This window comes from Solea senegalensis, linkage group LG12 (assembly GCF_019176455.1).
Source record: "Solea senegalensis isolate Sse05_10M linkage group LG12, IFAPA_SoseM_1, whole genome shotgun sequence".
Classification (NCBI taxonomy): domain Eukaryota; kingdom Metazoa; phylum Chordata; class Actinopteri; order Pleuronectiformes; family Soleidae; genus Solea; species Solea senegalensis.
In genome coordinates, this window is record NC_058032.1 from 23320975 (window position 1) to 23335219 (window position 14245).

At 37.8% G+C, this 14245-nt stretch overlaps 1 protein-coding gene across 1 annotated transcript; it reads right to left on the bottom strand.

The window, feature by feature from the left end:
* Positions 1–66: 66 nt before the first annotated feature.
* On the bottom strand, positions 67–14217 carry LOC122778712 (nuclear cap-binding protein subunit 1). The gene is made up of 23 exons (XM_044040802.1): positions 14052–14217; positions 11157–11245; positions 10860–10960; positions 10601–10757; positions 9971–10078; positions 8946–9067; positions 8747–8816; positions 7931–8146; positions 7452–7549; positions 7295–7358; positions 7084–7194; positions 6074–6138; positions 5934–5996; positions 5447–5521; positions 5236–5339; positions 4362–4484; positions 4140–4242; positions 3443–3536; positions 3246–3349; positions 2651–2768; positions 2402–2542; positions 1237–1350; positions 67–635 (listed from the first exon to the last, which is right to left on the bottom strand). Exons 1-23 carry the CDS (start codon positions 14083–14085, stop codon positions 522–524), a joined length of 2388 nt encoding a protein of 795 aa, XP_043896737.1. The 5' UTR covers positions 14086–14217; the 3' UTR covers positions 67–521.
* Positions 14218–14245: the final 28 nt, after the last annotated feature.

Sequence of the window (14245 nt, forward strand, 5' to 3'; positions counted from 1 at the left end):
TAAAGGAGTGTACACTTCCCAGTATTTTCAGAAACCATCAAAAAAAAGGAAGAAAAAGAAACAGGCTAAAGACTCTACAGAGTTTAATTATTTCCCTCAATTGCACAAAAAACAAACAAAAGAAAAACTAAAACAAATATAAAAATTAGAGCTCTTTCGTTCTAGATTGGCGATCAACCACAAAATCAACCCGACATCTCCTATGATCATTTTTCCAGCTCCATCCGGACGCAGACAGTTCGTTCATACACTTTTTAAAAAGACACGAGCAGGAGGTGAAATAAAGGAAAACATGTCTCCGACGACAACAAAAATAAACAAAAAGCAAACACAATAAAAAAATATCACTACAGTAAATGTGTGTGTAGCTCTCGATCACGGCCGACACGTCGAATGACACCAAAAATATTGTAAAAAAAGAAAAAAAACAAAAACTACACTGAGGAGAATCTTGATGCAAGAGCTGGTTGATGCCGACATGTTTGTTTGTTTGTTTTGTTTTGTTTGTTTGTTTGTGAGGTTCAGAGCTGCAGAGCACAGAACTGCTGGTAGACGGCCAGGATGTGATGATCGAGCTCAGCCGTGAACAGCAGGTTCTCCAGGGTTCCCATGTACTGCTGGATGGTCACATGGTGCTACAGAGAGAGGGACAGAGAGAAGTGATGAGTCATCATACAGTGTGAGACATCCACAGATTTGATAGCATAAGAAATTCAAAGCTCCAATTTGAGTACTCTATCGCCCCCCCGTGGACATCCAGGTAGTGACGGGACAATATACAAAGTTATTGCTCATCGTGATAAAAAAAATTAAAAAACCCACTTTTTTTAAAATAAGTTAATGGTGAATTTTTATTATCGAGAATGAAGGAAAACACTAATATTTCATAGACACCACAATACGATATGATCACAATATAAGTCACAACGCGACGTTATCACAATTATTATTATTATCAAAACTATCATTATTTAAGTCAGGATATGATATGTCACAATGCAATATATCGCGATATTTAATTTATAATGCGATATCACAATATATTACCATAACATTTAGTCACATATGATATCACAAAACTTTATTTAGCTACAGTTTTCGAAAATTAAGTCACAGAACGATGTCATTGCAATATTTAAGTCGCAATACGATATTATCACGACATTTAAGTCACGAAATGAAATAAAGTTAACAATTAAAATTGTGTAAAAGTGACAGAGTGTGTGTGTGTGTTACCATGAGGAAAACCTGCTGCAGTCTCTCCACACAGTTCTTGTACCACGGTGTACTGACGTCAACGCTGCCGCTCTCACAACGAACCAGATGCTCCGTCAACAACATGATGAAACGCTGAGGGAAGAATGAGAAAAACTCCGCCGTTTATTATAGGGACAGTCCAGATTTCTTTTCTATGTAAGGGTGCATGAAGTACTTGTGCATGGATTGTTTTTTTAAAAAAAACAAGTTTCTCTGAGCTTGAAGAGCTGGAAGTAGTATTTTTTTTTCTTAATTAAAAGGACATTTTACCAAAACAATACACTCTGATTTTAATTTACGACTTCCCTTTTTCTATCCTATCATTTTTTATTCTCGTCAATATTGCTCATAATTATTGTCGTACTGTTCGAAACCTCATCTCTTTGTACTGTGCAATTACGTGTGTGGCAGAGACAAAAACAGATCTATTGTCGTCTTTCAAAGGGCTTCCTGTCGGTGCAGTAAATCACTGAAGATGTTCCAAATATAGTTTGGTTTGAGAGGAAAGAGTTGGGTATTTTTCAACACATTTTTTCCACCGTCGTGTTCCGCTTCTTTGAAAAAATAAAACTCATCAGAATGTCAAGATGACACACCTAATCATCTGTCTAATGACCTTTAACATCATTAGAATCAGGAAGACATGAACTCTGTCTGGAATGATCTGCTCTCGGCTTTCTATGTGTGTGTATGTATATGTATATATATATATATATATATATATATATATATATATATATATATATATATATATATATATATATATACATACATATATATATATATACACACACACATATATATGTGTATATATACATACATATATGTGTGTATATATATATGTATATATATATACACATATATATATATATATATATATGTATATATATATATATACACATACATATACATATATACATACATATATATATATATATATACATATATATATATATATATATACATATATATATATATATATATATATATATGTATATATATATATACATATATATATATATATATATATATATATATGTATATATATATATATATGTATATATATATATATATATATATATATATATATATATACATATACATATATACACACACATATATACACCTGGATATATGTATATACCTGGAAGATGACAAGGAAGAGGTTCTTCTGTTCGCTCTGCGCCGACTCCACTTTCTCCTGTAGCCTCTCGATCTGCTCCTCCAGCTGATTGTCCTCGTCCTCGCTGTTCTTGTCCATTTCCTCGTCGTCACCACTGTCCCTCTGTCAACACACAAACGATGAAATCCTGTCCTGCTTCAACGTGCCGAGTGTACTGACTTACTGGCGAAACAAAAACAAAAACAAAAACAATGTTCTGGAGGAAGTCACCCTCTTATGCTGCTGTTTCTCCAGCTTGTCCTTGGCCTCCTCCAGTTCCTTCTGGATCCTCTGGACGTGTTTGTTCATCTTTCGGATCGTCGAGTGCAAAATCTCCCAGATGTAAAGTCTACATCGGGTTCAAAGATTATCATTATATTAATTGACTTGCCATTTACTTTGCTTTATCTCATAGAAACTGAGGTTTTTAAGCTGCTCTCTCTCCCACACCAAGGTCCATGGAGAAAATCTGCAATTTTACATCACAGCTCACATGAGTTGTTGCCTCCACCAAAAAGTACAAATGTTGACTTTGGTGTTTGAAATCCTTCATTCAGACTCACCTCAGTGACACAGAGTGACCACACGAGGCAGCAGTGGACCAACAGCGACTGTATCGCCGTGAGCTAAAACCACTGATTTTCTCTATGGACTTTGGTGAGAGAGTGAAAAAGGTTTCCACTCAGAAAAGGCAGTCTAACAGTGAGACAACCATGGTGAGTCTTTTATTCAGTGGCTTTACATTCTTCGCACTACGTTCACACACTCAAGGATTTATTTATCAATTATTTGAATGAATGTTTACTTGTATTTTACTGTAGCTCACCTGGTGAACTCGTGAGCCATGTCCTGCGAGAAAAGCCAGTTGGCGACGGCGGCACAGTCGACAATCTGTGTCCGGATCAATTTGTCCACCAACACCGCGATCATCTACAACAACGACAACACACGTCTTTGTATAAACAAAGAAAGTTGTTTCCGATGAAGCTCTAGAAAACAGAAGATAGGGGTCACTGTTGTCACCTGTGGGTGGTTCCTCCACGCGTCATAAATCACTTTGAGCGTGTGCAGCTTCCCCTCGTCGCTGTCGGCCAGAGTCTTCAGGATTTCATGAAACCTGGAGGAAGAAGAAGACGACGACGACAACGCAGGTGAGTCTGGATTCACGATTCCCACAAACACATTTAACAGGTGATTTATTAATTTAATGCAGTTATGTCTATAAAGGAATATATCAAGCTAAGATTTGATTAATACATAAACATTAGCTGCAACTAACGATTATTTTCATAATCAATTAATCTGTCGATTACTTTCTTGATTTATCAAGTACTTGTTTGGTCTGTAAAATGTCAGACAATGTCAAAAAATGTCAAAAAATGTCTTAAACCTGGAAATGATGTTGTTCTCAAATGTCTTGTTTTGTCCACAAACCAAAATTATTCAGTTTTAATCATTTATTTGTGAAATGAAGCAAAGAAACCAGAAAATATTCACATTTAACGAGCTGAAAAATCTTTTATTATTGAAAAACACTCAAATTATCAAAAGGATTAACAAAGGATTAATAGAATAATTGTTATTACCTTGATAACCTATTTCATTGATTAATTTTTATCTTTTTTCAGCGTCTTTAATAAGGTTTAAACTGGACCAAATGTAAGTTTTAGTCCGAGACGTGAAACGTGGGGCGGAAGATGGAAGTAAAGGGTGAACGTACTTGGCGAGGGCGCTGAAGGAGTGGCTGAAGGATTTGGCAGCGAGGTGGAGAAGAGTCTGCAGGAAGACGTCGATCTTCAGAGGGTTGAAGGTCTCGCCTTCATCTGGAAGAAGAGAAACAAAACAAATCTAATAAATATGAGAAAGAGGACAGAGTGGAGGTCATTTCTCCAGATTTCCAGCTGGCAGATAAAGTTTGAAAATAAGACAGAAATGAAATAACCATCGTCGTCCTCCTGGTTTGGGTTGGGCAGTTCTTTGAGGATGGTCAGGATCTCCTCGTTGGTCGCTCGGTTCTTGATGGCGTTTCCGAGAGTGATGGATAACGGGTAACCAGGTAGCGAGGCTGTGGAGCAGCAGAGACCTTTGTTAGGTTCAACTCTAAATAAATGAATAGTTCACAGTGACCAAGGCTGAACCTGCACAGCCAAATGGAAAGACTGCTTGGACTACAATAAACACAGATCGCTCCTCATGCTAGTTTTATTTTGCCAAGAACCATAAAAGGTAGATTGTTGCTTTTGTTTTGATTCTATTTTATGAAAGAAAAAAATAATTAAGTCTGCATAAGGATTCATCAGTTGAGTCTTGTTTGAATAATTCAAATAAGCTCTCTTAAATATGAATATGTTCTGCTATTTTCTGAGCAAACAACTCAACTTATGAAAGAAAACATTAGTTGCAGCCCTAAAAACACTAAAATACTACTTAAATATCCCTTGGCATCCTGCAACACCCTCATCAAGGTTGCAATTTACAATTATTTTCATAATCGTGTTGATTGTTTTTTCGATTAAGTACTTAAAATATAAAAATAAAATTGTTTAAAACGTCAATCAGAAATGGCAATGTTCTAAAATGTCTTCTCATGAGTTTTAATTACTCTTTTGTTATATAGAGCAGAGAAACCAAAGTGGACGCTTTAATCATTAAAAAACACATATTAAAGCTTAAAGGGTGTAACTGGGCAGGACACTTAACCAGGCACAATTACAGACCATTTACTACTTGCAAAACATGCTGCATTTTTCTGAATATGTAAAAAAAAAAAAACACTACTTCTGATGCGTACGAATGTAAAATATGAAGTTTCTTACATGCAGCCTCGTCTAAGTACTTGTATATGAAGATGGGTTCAGCGGGGATGAGAGCTGAGAAGGTGGGAGGGACGATGTCCACGATGCGCTGATGGTACGAGAGTCTGTGAAGAAAAACAGGTGCAATTATTTTACCCACTAAAGTAAATGCATGTTGAAAAAGACGATAGGGAAAACATGACAGAGGTATTTGTGATCAACGATGTTATACCTCATAGACTTCTCCAGAACTTCCTTCACAAACTTGGGCTTGGGTTTGTCCAGATCCACCGCCAAACAGTCGGACCTTTACAAGACACACCTCTTTTTATCTATACATTTGAAATATTCTTTGTCCACAATAGCAGTTTCCCAAACTCTCTATACGAGGAACCACTTTTTAAAAGATGGCAATTAAAGATGATTATTAATCAACAACTAAATTGAAAATCAATGAATCGGGTTGAGTTTTGCTACATTTAACATAGAAGTCATTAAAATTGAAATATTTTGTTTTGGGAAACCGAAATCTTGCCACAAATCACAATAACAATCATGGCAAGAGCAAATTAATGTATATTAATAATGTGCATTAACATACAACTAATATATAGTGACTAATTAACAGCCATATCTTTAACACCTAATATGATTTTGAATTGATACTCAATCCAACTCCAACAAATAGTAAATAAAATGTTATTTGGGGACCCACTCACCAGTCGTCCCAGCTCCATCGAAACTGGAAGTTGCTCAAATGGTGAGAAAACCAGTTTATTAGTCTGGAAAGGAAAAGAGAAAAGGGTTAAAGTGAAGAGGCGAAAGGAGGAAACGTTAATGTGAGTTTGTTTTGACAAACCTGTCTATGCAGGTGGTGTTCATGGTGTCCAGTCTCATGTACATCATCTCTGTAGCTTGAGCCAACTAACAGCAGGTGTTAAGGTAAAGTCTGAGCATTTTGGATTCTGTGCATCACAATTGACAGGGTTCCTGGGAAATTCAAATTCCAAGATCTCGGTCTCACCAAAGACAAATTACAAAAGACTGACCACGATCTCAAAAAGGACAATCACTTGTTTAGATGCAGAGCAAATCAAATAAAAGTGGACGCCATCATGGATGAAGACGCTCTTACAACCATTTACCACCACAGGTTATTTATACATTGGAATGACAATTCAGTTTACTCTGTCACTGCTGCACAACATTCTAATAAGCTGAAATGGACATGTTTTTAGCCGTTTTTAATTAAGGTTATGTTTCTCTGCTTTTTGAATCAGTTTGATTCTGTTCATTTAGAGATATTTCAGTTTAAAATACTTTTACGACAAAGAATTTGGACCCATCTGCCCCGCTGCATCTCTACAGTACAGTCCAAACTCTAACATAAACTGTTCTAGTTGAAAATAACCCGAGAAACACATCAAATCATTTTTAGTACTTAACTAGTTGTCCAGCAGAGGGCGCTTTGAGCTCAACTCCTGCTGAGCAACAATCCCGACACCAAAGACACTGTCACGTATTGTGTGATTGCGATAGAAAAGCATATATTAGAAGATCAAGCTTTGGATTTTATGAAACGCTACAAGATCTACAATACATTTTTTAAACTTGGCCCAGGTCATTATTATAATGTTAAAACTAAATTGTGAAGTGTAATTGATAGAAAGGTATGTGGAATTGTGATATTCAGGATTTAAAACACTGCAAAAAATGGTGTGAGTCCGATAATCTAATATTTACAGTATTCCCCGACATCTTCACATGCACTGAACTGTTATGAAATGAAAGCAGCCGTGTATTCTCCCCTTCACTTGAAAATTTGATGCATGTCCAAAATGGCAATGCGACACAAACAATCAAGGATACGACTTGCGGCAGTGACCCTGGCTGCAGTTTGCAGAGTTCGATGAGCAGCGTGGTGTACATGACGTCGATGTGAGGCGGAGAAGGCAGCTGGAAAAGTTCCCCAAAGATCACCTGGAAAAAGAACGAGAAAATAAGAGAGGTAAATATTTCAAATAAAGGTGTTTTGGGGTTTTTTTTATGCTCAAATCCAGGTTTTGAAAATCACGTTTACCTCCACGATGTGATAGTTGAGTGGAATCTTGTTTTTCCCTGGATAACTGAGTAACTGGGCAGCACTGATTGAAGACAAAAAAAAAGACGAAATAAGACGAGTTAAAAACACCTCTGTGCCTGTGTTTTAAAACTAACTTCACGCCCGTGTTGCTCACCATGTTTTTCTCTCTTTCCAGTGAGTCTTGATGATATTGTGCAGGTTTTCTTCAATGACAAATCTCTCCACAGAATGACTGCCGGGCATAACAGGACCCTGAGAGTGAAGAGCAAACAAACATACACTATAAACGGCTCAATCACACATATTTATTCCCCACATCAATACCACAACCTATTATCTCTATATATTCACGTATATATACACACACACACACTGAGTGCATAATATATAAACGGAAAGAGACAAATAGGAAAAACAAGCACAACAAAACAGAATTACAAAAACTATCTGAAAAGATCGCAGATAAAACTGGAATTCCTTCCAGAAACCAATTCTTCTTTCGCCACAGACTAGTAATCTGTGTTGGACGACTTAAGTACAGGTGGGTATCAAGAAGGAAACAATCAGTGCTGAACAAATTTAGACTCTAAATCGTTTGTAATAACCAAAATAACGAGTATTCAGTGCATTTACCTCTGGGGCATCAGTGTAGTCGAACATGCGGAAGACGACCCGAGGCATGGGGTACTGGGCGTCGGGCATGTGTCCCGGTGGAGTGAAGGGCGGCAGGTTGTGCTGCAGAGCTTCACACAGGACGCTGTCGAAGGCGATGTACGGACGAAGGATGTGACGCTCCTGCCAGCGATCTTTCTTTAGCTTCTGAATCTGAGCCCACAGACAGTCCAGATACTGGGGAGGAGGAGAAAAGAGAGAAGAGTCACCCTGGATCCTGTTTCCTATGACGATGAACAAAAACTGTGCTCATCCGAAACTTCAGTGAAGATAAACTGGAATGTGACAACGTGATTTTATTTAGACACATCAACCAAACACACACCCATGGCTATTTACATGAAACACAGATGGAAATAACAGGAAATGGGAAAAGAGAAACAATACTGTGATTTTTCTTGCCACTAAAACACATTTTAGTTAAAAGCTGTTGGAGACTTCTGCTGTTGTAAGTGATTTCCTGTGTGTTATGAATACTATTATGAATAAAGGAACAATTATTAAAGATGTTAATAATGTAAAAAAAAAAGAAGTGTTGATAGTGGTGCATGTTTGCAAATTCTATTTCCAAAATGAATATGTGAAAAACAAGGATGCCACTACCCATATTATCATTCTTTCAAGTCAAAATAACAGCTTTTGGTGTTGGCCTATGCAAGTTTCATGTGTATGTAGACAATGAAACAATGCCGTGTTTATGTAAAACTTTAACTGTTTCTGTGTAAATATGCCTTAAATTAGTCAGCAGAGCTGTGAGACGAGTGCTCTGTCTCTCACCTCTTCTTGAGGATGAGGCTTCTCTGCTGTCCACACCTGCAGCATTGGGACATGAGTCTTTACTCTCCTCCTGAAAATGAAGACAAAACTCAATTGAAAACAGTGATTTCTTTATCAGGAAAATGCGACAAAAGAACTTAACGGAATAAAAAGCGTAAACGCAAGGAAGAAAGACAAAGCCAGAGAATGACAGTCATACTTGAGGTAGCCTTCGACTTGGCTGAGGAGGCGGTCCATCTCAACATCCTTCTTCTCGTACAGTTCCTTACCGACCCAGGGCAAACAGGAGAGGACGACATACACGAACCAGTCTGACCGAACCTGAAGACACACACCCAAGATCTCTTATAACACTGCACACTTATCTGTTAAAGTCACTGTAAAGATATATATATATATATATATATATATATATATATATATATATATATATATATATATATATATATATATATGTGTGTGTGTGTTAAAAGGTAGTGGTTTGAATCATGACAAGACATTACAACTGTGGAAACTTCTCAAGATGAAGATTTGAGGAGGAGAAGAAAGAAGAGCAGACTCCAGTTGTGAGGCTGCAGTACCACTGACAGAGAGGAAGAGGGAGACAGAGAGCAGGACTGTAGCTAAATCAGCTGTGTTTGTGTTGAGTATGTTGGTGAAAATGTCGCTTGTATACAGAGTGTTTACATTTATATTCTATACAAACAGTGACGACCAGAGACGTTGACTGGAGTGTGTGACACTGCTTTTAGAGGAGAGGACAGAACGCCACCAGCTGACACTGACTCACAAAACACACTGTAGATGCAAACGTTACTTATCTACATGTTCGTTGTACAGAAAGTTCAATAAAATGTGTTTACACTTAGTTCAACGGTGACATTCGTGGACTTTGGTCCTCATTGAAGCGAGGAGACCAGGAGATCATTTTACATTATTTACATGACCTCAATTTTGGCAAGGTGGTTAATAGTAACCCAATTTTCTGAAGAGTGACAAAGTCAGAAGAGATATTTTTGTCAAACTCAAATGACCTGGGGGTCAATAAGCACTGGTCTAAAGGAAAAAGGCAACCATAACATTTAATTAGCAGCTCCTCCTCTTGTCTCCGTATATAAAAAACACAATGTCCAGAATAAAAACATTTTAGGATTAATTTATTCTCCCTTATTCTGTTTACGTTCATATTATTTAACGCATTTTTCAACCTGATTTTGGACTCACCTGTGGTACGTCTTCCTCTTGGGTAACACTGACAAAGTTTTCAAACATGGCCACCATGGATGGAGCCGCAATCACGTGACAGTTGACCAAGTCAGACAAAAAACGCACCTACAAGAAGAAGAAATGGCGTCGGGTGACAAATAAAAATACACAGTGATATACTGAGGCTTTTTAAAACTATGCAGTGGTTCCTACAGTTCGATTGCTAAATTAATCATCAACTATTTGGATGATCGATTAATCGGTTTGAAGCTTTCTTTGTGATACAAACAAGATTTCTGATTGTTTTAGCTTCTTAAATGTGAATATTTTCTGGTTTCTTTGCTCCAGATAAAAAGATATCATTAAAAACTGAACTGATTTTGGTTTGTGGACAAAAACAAGACATTTGAGAACCTCATCATTTCCAGGTTTGACAAACACTGATCGACATTCCATGGACTAAACAATGAGTCGATTAATCGAGAGAATTATATGTATATATTTATAATCCAATTTTCCATGTGTTAACATTTTAAGACTTTTTGAAAGATCAATTTTAAAACACACAAATTAAGACCTTGTTTATGTACAAAATTGAATTAAGACTATAAGGATCCAAAAGAAGCCTGTTACACAAAATTGAATTACCAGATAAACCGCTTCATTGTACAAGTTGTTTTTCAACGTCTCCTTGAGTTGTCTGATCATGGCCTCGACAAACTCGCCTCCGAAGTTGTAGTTTCTGGCGTTGAGGAGGCCGACCAGAGTCGTGTAGACAGTCAGCTTCTCAGGGAGGAGGCGGGCGCTGTCAGCGAAAGACAACTCACTCTGTCAACATGGGACTGTTTTTCTGTTGTTTTTTTTTAAACAACAACAACAATGGGGGTGATAATTTGTATGTACTTACACAGCACATAAAATGCGCAGGATTTTGCTTTTGTAGTTTGGAAGATCTGCCTCCAGGACGCCCGCGAGGCCTTCCAAGTTGCTTTCCAGAGACGCCGTGCTCTGTCAAGACAAATGTAGAAATTCAGTTTTGGCAGATTTACAGAGACACACACACAAGTTTGTACAACTATTGGCATGTAATAAAAAAAACAGAAAAGAAAAAAATAAATAAATCACCAAAAATCCTCAGCATTCCCAACTGCTTTTTTTTGTTTTAAGACAACGAGAGCTTGTCGTCACCGGTCAAACTTCTTACCTTCTCCCCCACACGACATATCAGTGACTCCAGACGATCTTCAATCTCAATCGGCTCCGATGTTCTCCTTCTTTTATGAGCCTGGCCTCCTGGAACATTAAAAATTATAATAAACGTTAGGTACATTTCCCAAAATCTCTTAAAAGACAATTAAAAAGTTAAACTTCTTCACACATTTACACATTGGTCAAATATAAAAATATCATGCATGATTTGGGGCTGATTTGCTTCAAACAGATATTCAATGTATATATCAACATATAGAGTTCAAGCATGATCCACGCACACTTAAACACACAAAAATAACTGAATGTTTTACCTCAGATTTGTGTTGCCTTCCAATGTTTCACTGTGTTTGAGGTTTCCTGGCCATTAATAGTTTATCCAAGTTTCCCTCAACAGAATAATCTCCATCTACTAGTTTTATCAGATAATTATCATTTGTTCATCTAATGTGCTGGTTGATGGGTTATTCCCCCTAATGTTTTTATAATTAATTTGGGCGGAAGTTACCTGGCTTAAGGAAAGGCAGTTCACTGCAGGATAGTGCCCGAGTAAGCTACTTTAATGGCACTTTTCCACTAGTACCTGGTATTTTTTGCTCTGGTGAGGTTCCAAGCAAGCAGACCCGAAAATAAATGTGAATGTGGAGTGTGACAACCGACACAAAAATCAAACCGAAACACAACAATAAAAATCCTGGCGTCTGGTGTATTAAGCAACAGCACTGCCGAAAGATGGCGATCGTGCGCCAAACATCAACCCCATTCAATGTATTTCAGGCCAGGCCAGTGTCAGGCGGAGTCTGTGCACATCATGCAGGGAGTACTGAAATACTATAATTAACTGATTCTAATTTATTTATATGTTTATTTCGGTCATGTCAGTTAGGTCACTCACACATCATCTTAGTGTAGTTCACACAATACACATAACCGAAAGGGAAAGCGGGAGAAGCAAAAGCTTATCTAGTCCCGCCCCCATTACCCACAGAATACATATTTTCATGACATTTTGACAAAAACATGTTTCAGCATCAGGTAGCACTCAGAGATGCAGTCTAGCTCTAGACAGTCAATCAGACTCCATGTATGTCAGCTGTTGTTTGGGTACATTCGCTTCTTGTTTTTGTTTGGTTACATTTGCTTCCACTGCCGTCTCCACCCGGTGTCTACAGATTTCTGTCTCTGACCTTTGTCATACTTTCCTCATGGGTCATTCTGCATCGATTAATAGTCATCTCTACATACTTCTTTTTAAGTACACTCCTTTTTGCTGATTTTTTCATCTCCTCATCCAGATCATTCCACTGTCTGATCTCCGTGACCGATACGGTAAAGGATTTTAATGTAGTTCTTACCCTTCTCTGCCTGAACATCATGTTGCCTCTTAGAATGTGTCCTTCCCCTCTGGTCAGGAATAATATCTGTAGATTGTGAGGGAGGCTTTTGTTGGCAGCCCTGTACATCATCTGCACTGTGCGGTATTTTATTAAGTCATATAATTTGAGTATTTTTGATTTGATAAATAGTTAATTTGTATGTTCTCTGTAACTGACATAGTGTAGAATTCTCATGGCTCTTTTTTGGAGTATAAACCGGGGATAAGTAGTGGTTTTGTAAGTGTGTCCCCAAACCTCTGTACAGTATTGCAGGTGTGGAGTGACTAGTGTGCAATACAACAAGTATGGTGCCTTCTGGTTTAATAGTATTTGTGCCCTCCAAAGTATGGACACACTCTTGGCCAGCTTACCATTTAAATGTCTGGTGTATGGCTTCCAACTTAACATGTCATCAATAATCACTCCCAGCACTTTGTACACACTAACCCTTTCAATGTCCACTCCATTAACTTATATGTTAATACTTTTATTACGGCCTTTTTCCCCATATAGCATATATTTAGTTTTCTCTAAATTTAGTGATAGTTTATTTATATTAAACCACACATGAAGCTTGGCCATTTCATTATTGACTGTTTCCACTAATTGGTTTAAGTCATCCCTTGAACAGAAAATATTAGTGTCATCTGTGAATAGTATTAATTTCAGAATATTGGATACCTTGCATATGTCATTAATGTATAGTATAAATAGTTTTGGACCCAGTACTGACCCTTGTGGGACCCCACAAACTATGTCCAAGCAAGTCGATGTGTTATCGCCCATCTTAACGTATTGAGATCTGTTATGAAGATAGCTCTTGACCCATTCCAGTAATGATGCAGTGATGCAGCATGGCAGTATAGTTATGGAAAACGACCCAAACCATGTACAAACCTGTATCTTTATATACATTGTTCTCTATGTTGTAAATAGCGACATCCTGCACTTCACAGATATATTGTTTTCTTCAGCTAGACAGTTATCGCGATGTATCGAGATATGATTGTCTTCCAATATACTGACTATCACAGAATCATTGTATTGTGAGGTACCCTGTGATCACCACCCCTAGTAAATACTGGTTATCTCATTATTGAAGTTATATTCATCAGCTTATACCTACGTGGATTACAGCAAAACTGCTAGTGTCATACTGTGCATTAATGCGTCGTGAAAAACCTAACCTAATAAAGGAGATGCGTTTATTTAGTACGGTTTTCAGGAGCTGCTGGTTACCGCCCCCATTACAACTTCACACCGGCTAACCGTAAGATACCGGGTCAATTCAATTCTTACAATTGGCGCTTTAGTCACATTTGATGCCACATAAAGTCAACAAATACAAGTTTGTGTCGATTATTTTGTGATGTTACGTGAGTAAGTGCGACAAAACACAAACTGCGCCTCGTAAAAACAACGCACGAATTAATGCAGCATGCTAAAGCTGAACACGCTAACATTAGCCGTTAGCGGCTAGTGTGTGGGCACACACACATGTAGCTCACTCTTACCGTCATTCTCGTCGCTGTGTCGCCTCCGGGACATGTTTCACTCCACTACGGCGTGGATACTAACACAAAAAAGACAATAATCGATGTGAAATATGAGCGTGAGCCGGATGAACGAGCTTCGGGACGCTTCAGTCTGGAAGCTAAGCTGCTACAGGAGCAGAAAAATAAAAGCGGTCCGATTCAACTGAGACACT